At 34.5% G+C, this 19,417-nt stretch overlaps 1 protein-coding gene across 2 annotated transcripts in view; it reads right to left on the bottom strand.

Annotated features, from left to right (window-relative positions):
• Nucleotides 1-19,417, bottom strand: part of EDIL3 (EGF like repeats and discoidin domains 3) — a gene marked incomplete at both ends in the record, with an annotated part of 432,654 nt that overhangs the window by 187,502 nt on the left and 225,735 nt on the right. For both annotated transcript variants that reach the window (XM_079703476.1, XM_079703477.1), the window contains one exon: nucleotides 511-624. In XM_079703476.1, coding sequence (XP_079559602.1) covers nucleotides 511-624 — 114 coding nt within the window. The remainder of the gene's footprint in view (nucleotides 1-510; nucleotides 625-19,417) is intronic.

Below are 19,417 nucleotides of genomic sequence, written 5' to 3'. Positions count from 1 at the left end.
ATTATCCTATAATTTGATCCACCATCTCAAGACCCTATTGTCTTAGGCTTTCAAGAAGACAAATAAATAGCATGTAAAACTCTTACTGATGTGTTGGCCAGTTCAACATGAACCCACATTAATCTCTACCTTTTATTTGTGACAAAGGTTATCTGATTAGAATGCGCTGAATTTACTGTTTGAAACAGAGTAACCACTCCGGGAGAAAAATAGGTCATATGCTCAACTCAAAAGCCAAAATGTGATTCATGGGAGAGATGCACTTGGGTCTCTGAGGAACTGTTGACCTCCTTTGAGACCACAAGGCAACCAGTCCTATGCCTACCATGCTCCAAGTGAGACACATCCTGGAGGATAGATGCACATTAATAACATTAACGATAACAAATATGAAATGTGCCATTTCAATACATTATGAAATCTGGAAACAAATTATTATTGATTTTGGCCCAGATTCCATAATAAATGGAGGCTATGCATATAAAGGTTTATATATATATGAATACTTACTGTATTGACAATTTCTTCCCATGAATTCTCCTGGGCACTCACAGGAATAGTTAGCAACAAGGTCTGTGCATATTCCACCATTTTTGCAAGGCTCAGCTTCACATTCATTAATATCTGAGGAAAATAGAGAGAAGAGAATTATTGGTGAAAAAACAATCAGTTATTAGAAGGTTTTAGGCGTTTCAAATAAAACAAAGTCTAAATAATGCTGTGTGTGTGTATGTCTCTAGTCAATAATATAAATGGTGCCTACAATCGACAATTTATTAGCAATCAAATTAAATCCAGTTCAAATGGAATTGAGAATCCAAATCCAGCAGAACTAAACCACTCTCCTATCCTGAAAATAAATATGAATAGTTTGAGGAAATATTCAGCGTATCCTTAGAATTAAATCAAACAAATTAACCCAGATAGAGAAATGAATTGGTATCACAAGATCTAGAAACCTCCTCAGCAGCAACCACTGCCAATTAACACTGTCTCATTTCATCTTAATTCATTAAAATTCTAACTGACAGAGATGTTTAGCTTCTAAATAGTTCGCCTTTGATGAATGTGATGAGAAGTAAATTGGAGTTAATAGCTAAATCTTGTTATATGCAAAGTATAATAAATATAAATGATGATCACTTCCTAATCTCGTTCAAGGGTTTCTAAAGTTAGGAGGGCTAAAGGGACTTACCTTTTATATATCATTATTATACCTGATGCAAAATCATACAAAACATTCAGCAAATTATACTAATTTCCATGCTAATTTTGGACAACAAGGACAACAAATGGGATTTTGAATGAAAAAAGAATTAAAGACTAATTCAGTCAAATATAATCACTGATATTTACACATCATTTCATCTAAGCTCAGCACCAAGCTAGGTTCTGTGGGAGCTAGTAAAGTAATTGGAGGACATGCACTCTCCCCATCACTTTCCCTTCCTATCATCTATCTCAATTGAAATCCTGCTCTGCTCTTATTCCCACAACTTCTTCTTACATATCTAAATGGTGTTACTTAGGGACTGTCTGTTTATGTGCCTTTCACCCTTTCACCTAGTCAATCTGTGAAGTTTACAAATGCAGCTCCTGTCCTGCACTGTTCTTTGTACCTCCACAAATGTCACACTCTATCTGGAAAACCACTAGTGCCCAAAAAATATTTCTTGATAATATTTATAACAAAATAGTGGTGCAAACAATCTGAAAAAAATTATTTCAGATGTGTAATGTGCCTTCGGATACACTACAACGTATCAAAAGTTATTCTAAAGTCCTGGGTTTTCATAGTGCTTTAAACAATATGATCATTAAACTACCCCCTCAATATCAAACAAGGACAAAATACTAGAAAACCTCTATTTTGCCCTTTCCTTTAACTTCTTTCTTATAAACAGCATCTCCTCCTGGAAGCAGATTTGGTCATCCTTTCATTCTAAGTTTATGGCAAAGTTTGGTCTAAACTTCTTTAGGCAGGTGACCACTTTCTCTGAAAAAACCATCCCTTTTGGTTTCTGGTCAAATGGTACAGTTTGAGAGTAGAGACAATTCATGACTGTGTTCAAACAGAATCTGAATAATTTGATCATTTTATAATATCAAACAATAGGATAAAATCAGAATCTGATCATCTCTAAAAAACAGCTGTGTACTATAAAATATAATAGACTCACAAATATTTGACACTAAAACTCTTAAGCAAGAAGGGAGGAAGGAAGGAAGGAAGGAGGGAAGGAGGAGTATGTCACTTATTCATTTTCTCATCTGATGAAATATTTAGCTCTTTTTGTCTTAACAAAAATTCACTTTTTATTTATATTGGACTAACATGCAAAATATTTTCATTAAACTTTGAAAATAGCACAAAAGTCACTGTGCTATTTATTTTCTTACCAGATGAATGTCAGGAAATGGCAATGACTGGTTACTTTGGAACATGCTTAATATGTCTTTCCCTGTATCATATCTACTACAATTTGTTTTAGGTGAGATATGTCAGAGCCTGACAAGAAGTTAAATCTTCATGTCTTAAAGAATGCATTGCCTTATTTTGTAAAGTTAGACATAAAAAGCTACTCTTTTATATACTTATAGGGAAGAAACTGAGAATTAATTAATGTCTGAAAAAGAGCACATAAGGGAAATAGAATTTGATCTTGGATTTGAAGGAAAGTTTTAATTAGGATTAATAAAAACAGGATGAAGAGGGTATTGTATTTCCAAGCAGGGATCCAGAATAAGTCACAACTTTGAAGAGAAGCGTTCATGGTATGACGGTGTGTTCAAGTACACAAATAGCACAGTTTGTCTGGGGGACAGAGTGGGAAGGGGGTGCTGGGAACCAAGTCTGAGGATGTAGATAGGGACCAGATTACCATGAACTCTTAGTGCCAGCTGAGGGAACTGGCCATTCTCTTTTGGCACTGAAGGCTTGGAGCCAGCTGGGAGGTTATCCTCTATACCCTTGTACCCTAGAAAGATTTAGAAAAGCCATATGTGGGATGGACTTAAATAAATGAAAGGAGGCTGGACAGAGACCCACCCAGGATTTGATGCTAAGAGTTACAACATATGTTTTAATTCTCAGGTAAGAGAATTACCTTACCTGAACATTTCTCATTTTTATATTGACCTATGTCATGAGTAAAATCAAACCCAGCTCTTGCTACTTTGAAATGTTAATAGAAGGAAGTTTTCATAGTTGATGATGTGAGAACAATCAAGAGTCATTATATGTATTATTAAGGCTATGCAGTTACCGTTGTTCTTTGCTTCCTCATTTCTTCTAAGTTTTTACACGATAAGTAGTACTTAACACGAGAATGTGAATTTAATTGAGACTAATCGATCTTTGAACTTCTATCTATTTGTTCATCAGACCAGGTCTACAATCATCAACAATGGAAGTTAAAATTAAGAACATTTGTTTCTAAAAATACAGTTACACATTTACCCAGAGGTTAACATGAGGTGGAATGAACTGGAATTGCATTTGCTGAAATGAAAATTCTTTCTAGCCATACTTAGTTTGTGATTAAAAAAAAATGATCCTTTACTGTTTGTGCATTTTTTTAAACCAAAAAACTACCTTGATCTAAATTCATAAAAATAAAAACATTATATTAAATGAGTTACATACTTTAATATAGTAGCAAATAAGTAAAACATTTCTGCTTATGTACACATCTAGTAACATGTAGGCTCAGATAACAGATGCAAATTACACAGAAGCCTTTATATATCAGTATAATGCAAGAGTTCTTTCAGCGGTGAAGGCTATTTGCACTGTGATTAACACTGCAAGCAATCTAAATGGAAACAGACCTCAATTGGAATAAATCATGTTTAATTAAAGACTAGATATAAATACTCACAGAATATAATGAAATGAAAGTTAAACTTCTTTGTAATAAATCACATACATATTTCTCTGTCACAGATCATGACATTATTATTTCCAGAAAAAAGTCCTCATTTATTCCAAATATACTGGGATATAATAAATTATTTTATAACTAAGAAAAATTTGACATAGCAGTTCCATACAAAATAGGAATTTCCATATTTAGTCATTTTTATAGTTCATTTATAATAATAATAGCTATCATTTTTTGAGGATTTTAGTTCTATGACTGCTTCCTGAGAATTGTTTTTAAAAAATAACATCATTCAAAGCTAGATTTTATAATTAAGACACCCAGCTGAGTCCTGATTCCTTCCTCTGAAAACATAAATTTTTGCTGTCCACCCTCTAGCTGACTGAAGCACAGTGGTAGGAGCTGAGCATGCTTTCCAGATACAAACTCGTGATGTGTATATGTGTGTGTGTGTGTGTGTGTGTGTGTGTGTGTGTGTGTGAAGGAATTAAAAAGCAAAGTGAAGCAAAGCAAAACAAAGCAAAGCAAAGGAGGGAAGGAAGGAGAGGAAGAGATGAGAGAATAGATAGTTGGTCACAATAGCATGCGTATCTTTGAAACAAAAGGTACTCTAAAAGGATGTCCAGACACTTTTTCTGTTGTAAAGACTTACATAGATTCATTCATATTATATGCATAATTTAATCTCTTTATCTTTACCATTATTTTGCCCTTAGCCCACCTTATACAGATTTGGGAAGGTGTGCTGTAGTCTTCCCTCTTATGCTTGCCTTTTTACTAACAGAAATAATGTCAACCCATGCACCCTCTGGAGATGTCACTGTGAGAAGCCTCCTCTAGTAATTGAAAAACACATATATTCATTAAGATCATTCTGAGTACTCCTGAACTTATACACATGTGCATCATGAGAAGTGTTCAGTTACTCCTAGTCTTTTTTTCTGGATCTTTGTCAGACCCATCACTGTGCAAATTACAGCCCCAAAGCCCATGAAACGGACTTTGGAGTGGTAGGCTGTCAAAGAGTTTTTGAAAATCAAAATTATATTTGCTAGTTCCTTTATCAGTGCCTGCAAAAAACAGTGGCTTCTCTGGGCATGATTTCTTGCCACAGAAATGATGTTGCTTCTTTTCAGATCATTATATTTAAATATTCAGAAATCCCATTCTTCATTATAGACTCCACTAGCTGGTCAGAGAGGAAATGGAGATTTGCGGAGTCTAACTGCTAGGGCATCCTGTGGAAACTTTCAAAATTAATCGATTAACTAAATAACTAATTAATTAATTACTTTTCAAACTGGCTCCCATTTGTAATCTGCAGAACAGGAATGATTGCACATTGCACTCTTGGGCCATCAGTGTCCCAATTCACCCTTGAGTCTCTCTAGAACTCCTGAGATGGATGCCAATTGGCCCCAGTAGTTCAACTACATTTACTTTGCCAACTTGGCCTAGAATATTTTGAATATTGACCACCATTTAGACTAGGACATCCAATCCTTTTTAGGACAGAAATCTATGTAACCTCCTCTTGAGTGGAGGAAAAAAGACAACTTAATTCACTTGTGAAACTACCTCCTTTTGATCCCCAAGTATATCCAGGTCCCATGAGCATCAAGAAAGGAACAACTGATTCTCAGGCTGAGCACCCCTATTTTGATATATTAAAAGGACACCATAACTAAGCCCTTTTTTTTTCTTTGCAAAGATATAATTTCTTGGCTTCCTTATTCCCTTCCCTTGGACTGTCTTTCCTCCTGCAATATTGTTATTGACTGTTAAATAGCCCGCAAGGGCTTATTTTCAAGAGTCTGCGATTTTTGACCCTTTGTAACCCATCTTCCCTGGGCTCCCCATTAGCTATTAAATATTCTCCAGACTTCCTGTGAGTGATTGCCTTTTAAAATTTAACCTTTTATATTTTTTCTTACCTAAAGTCAATGGTTTTTCAATTTCTCTTTTAAGGCTGAATAAATTATGATGAATTTCTAGCAATTCTGTCCTCCCACTCAGGTATTGAATTTAATTATGTCATAATCAGAACTATCTACAGGATTTCCCAATCATTTGGGGGGCAAGTCAGTATATTTTTAATCTTGTGTGCTTGAACTCTGTTTTGATCTGGCCTTTTGCTATATTGCTACTAATTTATTTTAAAGTAGCAAATTAAAATGAGCATTCTTCGATGAGAACATACCACAGGGAAACCTTTTATAATAATTTACTGATAACCTTTATTTACCAAGAACAATAGTGCAAAAAAATATCTAAGAGGTATTTAACCATCACCGCTTACTAACAAAGATAATACTCTATGCTCATCTGTATCCTGGCATCCTCACATTTATTTTGAGATCTCAATTTTAATGCAAGAAACTTTGTTATTGGTACCCAGGTAGAGCCCAGTTCTCTAGGATGTCTCCGTTTAAAATTATTTCAGTACGGCTTTAGTTGTCTTAATTAGATATTTGGCCAGCAAGATAAGACAGCTATTCCAAGATATTTATAAAGCCAAAACCAGGGAAGATAGAAGAAGGGTTCAGGGAGGGATAGTCAAGAAGGTGATATAACTCAAATATTTGAGGCCTTGAAGAAATTCATAAATAAAAGCTACACGAAAAAACACAGTAGAAGCCAAAATGAACCAATGCCTCTGGTAAAATTTTTACCAAAGAGCAAACAATTGCAAAGAACATTACCTTAGGGGTATGCAGCATAGTAACTTGACCTGCAATAAATATTCATTGATTGGTAAGAAAACTGAGAATATAAGAGACCTGGGGAATCATCACCTGTACTGTGACAGTGAGTTCCTTGATTTGGGCAGATGTACCTGCCTACTTCTAAAGGGGTTCTATTAAGGAGAATGGATTTAGAACAATGCTCCTTTTAAAAGTTAGGACCTTTAAAATATACCAATGCAAAGCCTCCACACCAGAGATTCTAATTTAAATGCACTTGGGTGGAATGAAGGCATAAATATTGTTTTATAGGAGTCCAGGTAGCCAGGGTTGACAAACACTGCATAGAACCTCTGTGTATGAAGTCCATCTATCCATCCACCCATCCTTAGTTCTCTGCTAAGTTCTAAGAATGCAAAGATTAATATATCATGGACCCTTACTTTTCTCAAGGCTCTTATAGTACAGCAGACAGACGAGGAAATAATCAGTTACAGTACAAAGTGACAAGTGCTCTAATGAATGAACACACAGTTTCTCAGAGACTTCAAACAGCAATAACTAAATTAGTCTAGCAGGCTAGAGAATGTTGAATTTTAGAGGTGTCTATCTGACTGTAGAAAATGCTTCTGAGTTATGTCAAGTTATAACTAATTACTCTGTAAAGTTATTTTTCTAAATTAATATGCATCTCATTATTCTACATATCCGAGAGTGATTCTTCATTGTCCCATAGTTCTCTGCTCCAAGTATAAAACTCATATATTTCCTTTTATTATGTATGTTATAATTTATATATTTTTGTATATTCATAATGCTTTATCCAAAATCAATCACTCTATACTGTCAAATGCATGTTAAATTAGTTTGCTTGCAGTTCTCTCTAGTTTTAATGGTCAATACTAAAGATCAACAATTTTGGATTTTTCTATAGTGAGTTATCAGAAATCCATAACTGGTTAAAATGAGATGGGATTCACATGGGAAGCATAGCTATGATTCACATGGTTGCTTTCATACACCCATTCACTCACTCATTCATTCATTAAAACTTTGATGAGCACCTTCCATGAATCAGGCTCTAAAATACTGAATATATGATTGGATACATCAGTGAACAGGGATAGTTGCAACTGTTCTAAGAGGTCTCACCTTCTATAATTGGAACATAAAAGGACACAATGTTTTCAGAGAGAACTGAGCCCTTTTAAATGTCTGGATATGCACAGGGACTATGTGGAACTACTAGGGATGGTGGTTACTAGGTAGTCTGGGACCAGATTTTTATGGCCTTACAAATCAAATTAAGGAGTTTGAACTTTAGTCCTTGGACACTGAGAAGTTAATAGAGAATTTAAGAAGTGTGGAAAGGGGGCATGGGATTGAATAGATCTGTGGTTTAGAAAGATCATTCACTCTAGAATTTCATTACTGGTAACATTTGGAAAAATAATTCAAAGAGTTGAAAGGGCAATTTATGTTGAGTCTGCGTCACTCAGACCATACATACAACGTGATGACTACAGCATGTATATTTAAACATTTGGCTTGGTTTGAAATGCATACAGACTTCCTAATATTTAGGGTTGCCAGATTCAGCAAATAGAAATACAAGATGCCCATGCAATATTTGGCTCATACTTTATAAAAGAAAAAATTTTATCTGCAATCCAAATTTACCTGGCCATCCTGTATTTTATTTGGGAATCCTACTTGAATAGTCAACTAGAATATGATTTCCCCATATTTTCTTTCTTTCTTTTTATATAAGCACTTTAATTTCAGCATATGGTCATGCTTTCCATTTTGTATATTCAGCAGACCCCAAGGAAAACTACCTACAGTAGAAAATCTTTATTGACAAATGAGTCCTCCTCAGGCTTTTGCTCAAACTAAACTTCGTTGCTTGCAAAGCAGTTCATAATCTTTAGAGTTTACCTGTATGTAAGCTTCAATGTACTATTTATATAGTTATACTTGTATACATATCAATACTTCGGCTATATAAGAGCCAAAGTAATCCATTTCTAAATAGACAAGCAGTTATGGATTTTAGGAATAAAATTATAAGAGATGCCCATTAAGCCAAAATCACTTAAGATTTTCAGAAAAATTACTAAGAGGAATAAAAGAACTGGGGGGAAATTTGCACTCTTATCATCAAATTAATTCATAATGGTTTGGAATATATAGTATGCATGAAACTTAGAGTAATCACTTATTTCACTTCATATGCAAGTTGTAAGTAGAAGGACAATACCTTTGAGATGTATTTTTTTATCGAGAGGCTTTTAAGGGAATAAATTAAAACTTACCACTCACCAGGTTGAATTATTTTTCTCTTCAATGACAGTAATTTTTTCAAAAAAACCCCACATAGACAGTAACTTATACTAAAAATGATGAGCCACTAAAAGCATACAAGCAATGCCACATTTAAATAACAGGCAATGATACACAGTTACATTGCATATATACAGAAAAATAATTTCACTTAGTTCAGAATTAATTTCTTAAAAATAACTCTATAACATATTAAGTATGGACAAACAGCTCATCAGGATGACAATTGATTGACAACAATTAGCACATTCACCCACTTGTATTATGAGCCAAACCTTGTTTTAAACATTTTGGATATATCATCACACCCTCTGAGCTACTATTATCATAACTGTTTTCCAGATGAGTGAATTGAGACATGGAAAATATAAATAATATGTCAGAGTCACATAGGTGGTGAAACTGAGATTAAAACCCAGATAATTTGTCTCAGGAATCTATGCTTTTCAGCAGTTAACTTTACCACCACTAGAAAATATGAATTCTCCTTCACCTTTACTTCATACTTGCCTTCAAGGTACCACTCTATGTGCTGAGGAGGACAAAGAAGCCAGAATACAGAGCCCTTGATCTCAAAATGTTTAAAATGTTCTAGTAATATTACTATTACTACTCTAGGTCAAAGACTCCAGTCCTAAAATCTTAGTTTGGAACACTTTTCCCCCCTAATTCCTTTATTCCTTTTAGTATTTTTTCTCAAACTCTTAAGTAGTTTGGGCTTAATGGGCATCTGTTCTAATTTTATTCCTAAAAGCCATAACTGCTTGTCTGTTGAGAAATGGATGTCTTTGGCTCTTACACTCTTTTATACTTGACTTTTAACTTTACATTCTGATGAAAAGAATACATTTATTTTTGTTTCTTTCTTTACAGAGGACATGGATCTATTTTATACATGTCAGCTGAAATTCTTATTTTTCAAAGAGGATAATCCACATTTTTTAAAATCATTATTTGCAAGATAGCATACACATAGAAAAGTACACAAACCAATAGAGTTAAATGAATTATTGTTAAGAGACAACCTGTTTAACAGTCACCAAGGTCAAGCACAAGAACAATGCCAGCACTTGAGAGCCTTTCCATGCCCCTTCTATTCACAACTTCCCCTCCACCCTCACAAAGGTAACTGACCTCTTGCTTATTATGGCAATCACAGCCTCACTCTTTTCATGGTTTAGAGTTTTGTTACTTCAATACTCATTCCTAAATAGTATCTTTTATTCTTGCCTATATTTGAATTTTATAGTAAAAAAAAAAGAAATCATTCAATACATGCTCTTTTGTTTGTAGCTTCATTCACAATGTTTTTGCAGGTGGTTACAGTGAGTTCATTGTCATTGCTTTATAATATTTCACTATAAAATGCAAGACAATGCATTTTCCCTTTCTATTGTTAATGGCATTTGTGTTGTTGCTATAAATAAAAGCATCCATGAGTGTGCTTGTACATAAGTATATTAAATTTCCTCTGGGTATACCTAGGAGTGAAATGGCTGAGTCATTTATATACTTTAGTGGATAATGCCAAATTGGTTTTTAAGTGGTTGCACCAACTTGCACTTCTAATCAGCAACTTAATTCATAGTATTTTTGAAGATACAATACACGTGAAACTTGCAGGTAACCACTTATTTCACTTCATATACAAGTTGTAAGTAGAAGGACTAAACACCAATATATCATTTTAAGATATATTTTTATCAAGAGAGGTTTTTAAGGGAATAAATTAAAACTTTCAACTCACCAGGCTGAATTATTTTTCTCTTCAATGACCATGCTTTTTTTTAAAAAAAACATAGACAGTAACATACTAAAAATGATGAATCGTTGAAAGTATATAAGCCATGTCACAATTAAATAAAAGGCAGTGATACACAGTTACATCTTGTATATAAAGAAAAATAATTTCTCTTAACTCTAGAATAATTTCTTAAAAATAACCATAAATCAACTCTTACCTATAGTTATATGTAGACTCAGGTAATAAAATAATAATAGTTCCTGCTTTTGCATTTCAATATCTTTGAAATTTTATATCATAGGCATAATTAAAAATGATGAATTCTATTATACTTTAAAGCTACTCTAAGGATTAAATGAGGTAATTTATGGGAAAAATATACACTTTAAGGACTGTAAAAAAAGCTATTTACATTATTATAATATGGACTAATCGATATTTATATTGTTCTGTTGAATGTTTCTTCATTAGATTGCTGGATAAAAATGATACTGCTGCTTTTGGGGTTATCATCAGAGTAAATAAATGGGTAGGATTTTCATAAATGTTCTACAGAAGAGCAGCTCTGCCTTGGAGAGGCATAAAAGATAGTATTATCCTCATAATTGCAAAGCCCATGGAAATTTTGATCCCCTGAATGGGATAATTCAACAGATACCCTCAGTATATTTCATTCTAAAATGGCGACATTTACTATTTTCTAAACATTGACTCTCCATACATTCGGCCTGAGAGATCACTGAGCTCTATATCTGATAGACATACATTATGGCTGGTAAGGTAGAGAACACTCCTTTTAAAATTCTTAGGCATGTCAGTTTCCATCAAAGTAAAAGAACTGGGTGGCTAGATTACCCACAGTTCCAGAATCTCATTTCATCATACTTATAGGAGGTTTCCTGGCAGAGCTGGAGGCAACAAAACATCTGCCACACTCAAGGCCACCACGGAAGAATCTGCTTCAGGAACCAACTCAGTTCTCAGCGCCAAAAAAGTGCTGCCTACAAGCCGTTAATTTTTATATTTTATTTTTTCTCCCGTATTTATTGCTAAGGATGCCAAATCAGCATATTTTCTTCATTAAAAGTGACAACACATTGGGAGATTGGGATTGCCATATACACATGACTATATATAAAATATATAACTAATAAGAGCCAGCTGTATAGCATAGGGAACTCAATGCTCTGTAATGGTCTATATTGGAAAATAATCTAAAAAAAATGAAAGAGTGGATATATGTATATTTATAACTGATTCACTTTGCTGTATACCTGACACTGACAGAACATTGAAAATCAACTATACTCCAAAAAAATTTTTTTTAAAAAAGTGGTAACGCATTGGGATTCAAGAGAACTCCTGCTTCTGGCCAAGATAAAGTTCAGGGACCAGATTTGCCCTCCTGCCTGAAACAACCAAAAAAATAAAACAGACAAAACATATAACAGTTTTCAAGACACTGGATATTAGGAAATGAAGGATAGTAACAAACCAGATGAGTTCTACAACTGCCCAGGTTTACTGCCTTAAGAGAGATTCCAGGCCATGGCACAGTGAGAAAGAATCCAGGTGGAACCTGGCCAACTCTATGAATTAAAAAGAGGGAGCTGAGAGTCTGGAGAGCCCAGGAGGCTAGAGTTTGCAGGACAGAGTAAGAGGAGAGGGCTACAAAGAGGCAGCCCACAGGGACCTACAGAGCATATCCTGTATACTGCAGTGCTCCCTCAGGAATTCAGCAGAGCATGCAGCAGCCCATGCAAGTGAGGAAACTACTGAGGAAAAAACCATCTAAATGGACCAGAGGGAGAAATATTTGGAGATCACACTGGGCCAGGAAAACTTACAGTTCCCTCCAGTGGGACTAGAAAATAAACTAATTCCTGGGGCACCGAGCAGAGGACTTAGAAGGGCCTTGCCTCAGTAGTGGGGAATAAATTAGTCCTGGACTAAAGATCTCATTTGTCTCACCTAACAAATCTCAGAAGTAAGACCCAGAAGAATCAAACCATTTCCAAGAAATTTAACCATGTAAGAGAATTAAGCTCAAGAAGATATATAGGACTACAGAGTATGAGCACTCCCACTCAGCGAGGTAAAATTCATTAGTCCTGATGGGAATCCCCAGTCAGGATTAACAGACATGTGCAAAAGCAGGAAGCGAGCCAGATTTTAGAATTATCAGACAAGGATTTCAAAACAGGTAGTATAACTGTGCTCCGTATATTGAAAATGTTAAGTACAGACATGGAAAATAGAAAAAGAGACCCAAATTGAACTTCTAGAGATGAAAACCACAATGTGTGAGATGAAAAATACACTAGAAGGAACTAAAGCAAATTAAATATTGCAGAAGAAAAGATCAGTACATTTTAAAGATATAATAGAAACTATACAGAATAAGATACCAATAGGAAAAAAAAACTGGACATCTGTGAGTTGTGGGACACATGTATATAGGTAACCTAAAATAGATGTGATTGGAGTCCCTGGAAAGAGTGAGCAGAAAAATATTTGAATAGACAATGGCCAAAAATTTTCCAAATATGATGAAAACTATATCACAGATCCAGGCACCAGAAATCCCAAGCACCAGTCAGTATCAATGTGGTCAAAATCTGGAAGAATATTCTCCCAACTGTTAATAGTATTTACTATCAGAGCATAAGTGTGGGTGATCAGATGAGTGGAGAGCAGATTTTCACCTGATGTTTAACTTTTTTTTTTAAACTTTTTGAAAAAAAAATTAGTGGGATTATGAGTAAATTTTTCTTTTGATTCGTAGTAGTATTTCAACCAATAAAAAGAAAAAAGAATAATAATTAAAAAAAAGAAAGCCCAAGCACCAGAAACATGAGGAAAACTAGACAAAGGTACATCATGATTACAAAAGATGTAAAAGTCATTCTGTAGATAGACGTAGTCTTTTCAGTAAATGATTCTGGAACAACTATTTAAATAACTACATGAACAAACAAACAAAACCAAAAACTCAGGTCCATATCTCATGCCATATACAAAAATTAACTCAAAACGGCTTGTAGACCTTAGAATAAAACGAAAACCTATAAAAAATTATAGGAGAAAATCTTTTGGGGTTCAATTTAGGCAAAGATTTCTCAGATACAACATCAAAAGCATGAGCCATCAACACTGATAAACTGTACTTTAACAAAATTATAAGCTTGTGTTTTTCAAAATCAATTTTAAGAGAATGGAAAGACAAGCCACAGATTGGGAGAATATATTTTCAAATCAAACATCTGATAAAGCACTTGTAACCAGAATATGTAAAGAACTCTAAAACTCAATAGTAAGAAAAAAAGTGACAAAAAATGGACAAAAGATTTCCTTCAGAAAAAAGAAAAAAATATATATGAATGGGAAAACATATGAAAAGATGTTTGACAACATTTGTCAATAGAGAAATGCAAATTAAAATGAAAAAGATATCACTACACAACTATTACAATGGCTAAAATTACAAAGATTGACCATAGCAAGTATTGATGAAGATGTAGAGAAATTGAACTCTCAAACACTACTGGTCAGAATGTAAAATAGTACACTTATTTTGAAAGATCGTTTGACAGTTTCTCCACTATTTAAACATAGAGTTACCATATGGTCCAGCCAGTCCACTCCTAGGTAGTGACCCAAGAGAAGTAAAATGTCATGTCCACGTGAAGACATTTATGAACGTTCATAGCTGCTTTATTTGTAATAGCCAAAAACTAGAAACAACCCAATGTCCATCAATCAGTGAATGGCTAAACCAATTATGGTATAGCCATACAATTGAGTCCTACTCAGCAATAGAGAAGAATGAACTATTGATACAAACAACAACATGAAGGGTTCTCAAAGTAATTATGTTGAGTGAAAGAGAACAGCTAAAAAAAGAGTATATGTATATTTGACTACTTATATAAATTTCTAGAAATGCAAACTAATCTATAGAGACAGAAAGAAAATCAGTGGTTGTCTGGGATGAAGTTGGAGGGACAGATGGAAGGGATTACAATGGGTAGGGAGAAACTTCTGAGGGTGATGGAAGTGTTCAAAATCTTGATTAAGATGATGCTTGGGTAGGTGCATATATATGTCAAAACGTATCACATTGTGCATTTTAAATATGTGTCTTTTACTGTATGGCAAGTATGGCTCAACAAAGATGTTGAAGACAGTGATCATGTCAAGGTTCTTTTTACAATCCACTTATTTACCAGCTGTGAACTTGGTTCTACACACTCACACACACACACACACATGCATCCATGCACACACAATGCATCACAATAACAGGCCCACAAAATTAATGAGGGACATCAGCCTTCTGAAATTCACATCAGAAGGGGTTTGTTTTCCTTTATGCTTACACCTCAAACTAAGAGCCATGCGCTCAAATGAAATGAGGCAGGCCTTATTGGAAATATCCAGTAGTTTAATAAAACATACTAACAGAAGGAGCTGTATTCATAAAAATGACAAAAATACTAATTTTTTCACAGTAGTTCACCTCCTGCTTTGCAGGTTATTTTCATTACTCAAGAAAGGCTTTGCAGGAAGTCTTAAATGAAGACGAATGGAAAAAAAGTAACATAACTGCAAAATTTTCTATTACTCATATATTTTTGGTTTTAGATTGGATTTATTTCTGCTATGACTGACTATCAGAATACTGAAGATTATTAAACTATAACTGATGTTACCCATACCTACCCTAATAGTTCTTATTTCCCAGAAATTTTTCTGCAGTAAGTTCATAAATTATATTGATGTGTATGTTTCCTGCATTCTTAGGATCTATTTAAGAAGTTGTGATTTTCATATAAAAAGCATGAAATAACTCTTCTAGTTCTCTGTGGTCCTCCTATATGAGAGGTATAACTTTAACCTAAGGATTTTTATTATTAATTTCTTTTAATATACAGTAAGATGGAAATCTTAATGCCATTAATTACTTACTATGTAATTTCACATTTTAAAAGTAAGCCTTCAAGACAACAATTTCCATCATCTGCAATGAACCTGATTGAAATAATTGGCTATTTCCATAACAAGCACTTTAACAAATGGTCCTATGTCAGAGAGGAGTGGGTCTGATTAGAAACTGCATTGCCGTATTATGCTATTATCAGATTAATGCAGAAAGAGTTTAGCTCCTTTTAATAAAATCCAGTGACCTGTGAATTGAACTAAATATGAGTTAATAATAAGTGTAACCCCATCTACTTAACTTAGTTGTTTAGTTTGGCCCTGAGCATAATGATTTAAGCTTACACAGCAAAACTTACTTCCCTACCCTCGTTAAATCTCCTTCTGTGTTTCAGAGGATAAAGGAAGGCTTATGTAGTCTCAGTTAAATGTACTACAGAGTTATCTTCAGAAGTGATGTTAATATTTTCCCAAAGTAGAATCCATCCACAAAGTACCACAATATTTAAAGTATTTTGATTAAGTCATGCAGAGGTAGAGAACAACCAAAATCTACTGATGAAATCTATTACACTGAATATACAAATATATTTTTGAAATCTGTAGATCTCTTTATAGGTACTACCACTAAAGTATACTAAATTCATATCTTAAAGAAATTTAGAGGTTATTGTAATTATACATAGTTAAATACAATAGACACTTTATCTACCTGCCATGTATATATTATATATATAATATATATACACATAATTTTGCAGGTGTACAATTATTTAGTCCATGGCTTTTATATTATTCTATCCTATTCATTATCAATAGTAACTCATTATACAAGTGAGAAAATGATCTCCAGAAACTACCTCCTCTTATTCTCTGTGCCTTCTAAATTTTCTTAAATAATTATTTTCCTTCTTCTATTCATTATTTTTACAATCTTATCCAATATATATAAACCTGCTGTTTGTGCATAAGCTTTAGATATTAGAGCTATACATCACTTTTCACATTTTCTTTCCTGCCTCTAGAGTCCCACTGTTTTTCTTACTACCAAAATGTTACTTATGTTTTTCCAACACGTTCTGTTTTATGGTGGTATGTCAGTCAATGAAAGCTACAGTTAGTCTGTGTAATAAGCACAAACCTCTCTGGCACATAATATGCATATATTTATTTCCCAGTGAGAGGCGGTGGTGTCAGGAGATCTCAGGTGGGCTCCGTAGAGGAGCTCAGCTTTGACCTAAAGATATTGCCATGCTCAGCCCCTCACTGACATTTGCACTCAAGTCTGCTCCCTGTGTGACCATTCTAAGATCCAAGCTGAGGGTATAGCAACTGTCTTTTAACCTCGTCCATGTGACAACAGAAGTTCAGAAAAGAAAATGAAACATGCAAGACCTCTTAAGGCCTGGGCTCATTCAGTTAGCCAAACCAAGTCACATCTCTAAACTCAAAGTCAAGGAATGAGAGAAATATATTCCTCCTTCACAGGAAGATCCAAAGTCACATATGACAAAGGGTGAGGATATATGGAGAGATGAAGAATTGGGGCAATAATGCCATCTGTTGTATATTAATTCTCCAATGTCTTGTGTATAATTGTGAGAACTGGAAAATGAAGAGCATTTGCAATGACATGATGATTTATAAATATTATTCACTATAGAGCCAAGGAGAAAAATGTTAATGTATCTCACCAGAAATGTACCACACTATGGAGGCACAAATCTACTTCCTTTTGATATATTTTATGAATTGCTTAAAATCATGTCTCATTTAAATGCTTCATATTTACAGAGGTTTTTTTCTCTTTCTCTCATTTTTTTCTGGAATATTTAATTGTTCTTCTTGTTGCAAAAGTATAAAGGTATTCACCATATGATCACAATCTTTCCATATGTTGATTGAAATTTATTCCCATGCTTCTTGAAGACGTTCTTGTGGAGCTCTCTGATTTCTTGTTCTGAGCTGGGCTGACTGCTTTCCAGGCATGCTGCGAGCTACCTCCTGGGACTTCTTTTCCTTGCTCCCCTTTCTTTCCTTTTATACTTTCCTGGAGGCTGTTTCTTTTTCATATCCACTTTTCTTTTGCCAGAGAACATCTTCAGGTAATTTTCATGAAAGGAGTAAGGAAAGTATTATTTTGTGCCTTTGTCTTATTGTCCCTGCACCTGAATAAAATCTGGCTGGTAATAGAAGTCTAAGTTCAAATTCATGTATCCCCAGAAATGTAAAGGTACATTCATTTCTTCATTAAATTCTAATATAAACTGTCACTGTCTGAGAAGTTTGAAGTCAGTGTAATTTTTGTGTCTTTAGAGTTGACATGTTACCCCTCTTAGGGATTTGGGGATTTCCTCCATATCCAGATTTCATTAGAATTTATCTGGATACATCTTGCTTTGTGTTCACTGTGTTGGTACTTCTTATTTCAATATGAAGACTTGTTATTACCTCCAATTTCTCTATTTTCCCTGGATCTACAAAATTAGTCCTATGTTCAATTTCTTAAATAGATTCTCCATGTTTGCTAAACATATATCTCATGTTTTTCATTTCTTTATATTTTTATCTAAGTTTTGCAAGACTTCTCCAACTTTATTCTTGTACTGCATTAATTTTTTTCCAATCATATTTTTCATATCCATAATGTTTTTTTCAATGCGACATTTTCTAGTTTTATGAATATTATATTTTCTTTATATTTCGAATTAAGACGTTTTAAAAGGGTCTCGCTGATCCATGAATCATGCTTGCTTCATCTTGTATCAGTTATTCTATGTGCTCATTTTGGATCTTCTGTTTTGCGTAGTTGACTTCAGTGATTGACTACTTTTCTGAATGAAAAACTAGGTTGATTAATATACTTAACTGTTGTGGTCTCTTCAATCTCTTTATAAGTTTATTTTTACCAAGTCTTCCCTCCTACATTGAGGGACTGACTGGAACCTCTAAGCACGCGGGAACGTAAGGAAGCAGGCAGCAAGGCCCCCTCCATTTACCGAATGAAAAAGGTTTTGTTCAGTGATACCTACTTCCACACTAGGAACCCAAGCTCTCCCCAAGGAAATTCTGATTAAGGTTTTTAGATAGCAATCTCCCAGTTTTAGACTCAGAAATTATGCTTTGTATATGGTGGCGGCTGGTGGGAAATCAAAGGGTCGCTGGGGTCGCTGCTGCAAAGAGAGTTCTTAATGAACGAACCTGCCTTCTGTCCACTCATCTCTCTGTACCAGCTGACTCCAGGTGACTCCTAGCCTGCACTCTTCCCCTAAAAGAAAAATAACCTTTGACACTATTTCAGACTTTTCCCGATCAAGGATGTAAATTCTTGGCCCCCTTCTCTATTAACATTATTCGTTCCCACATTCCATCATCTAGAAATGTCTAAAATCACTGGGGTGCTAATAGTCCCATCTCACTATTTTTGTACCATTAACATCCTATCCCTTAAAAAAATCTTCACTGTCACTTCCATGAGATCTGAGGATCTGAGAATAAAGGGTTGGTAAATATGTATGCTCAGTTTGCCATCATGAAAGGCTAAATTTAAATAAGTAAATAAATAAAAATTAGGTGGAAACATGGAAGCAAGAGGAAGGTAATCCATTGGGGCATCCTTTTCCCAAACAACTTCACTGAAATATTCACTATTTATTTTAACAGTGTAATACTTTACACTATTACAAGGTTGTTAATAAAATAGCTTTTTAAGCACTTGGAAATCAGCCTCTTACTACAGTCCCTTGGACTTAAAGATGGCCCTCTGGGGAGGGTGGCAGCCCCACACACAAAACCGTTTCTTCTGACTGTTCAGTAAAGTTACA

The sequence above is a fragment of the Hyperoodon ampullatus genome (assembly GCF_949752795.1).
Source record: "Hyperoodon ampullatus genome assembly, chromosome: 4".
NCBI classification, from domain to species: Eukaryota; Metazoa; Chordata; class Mammalia; order Artiodactyla; family Ziphiidae; genus Hyperoodon; species Hyperoodon ampullatus.
This window is presented reverse-complemented; position numbering and strand designations above follow the sequence as displayed.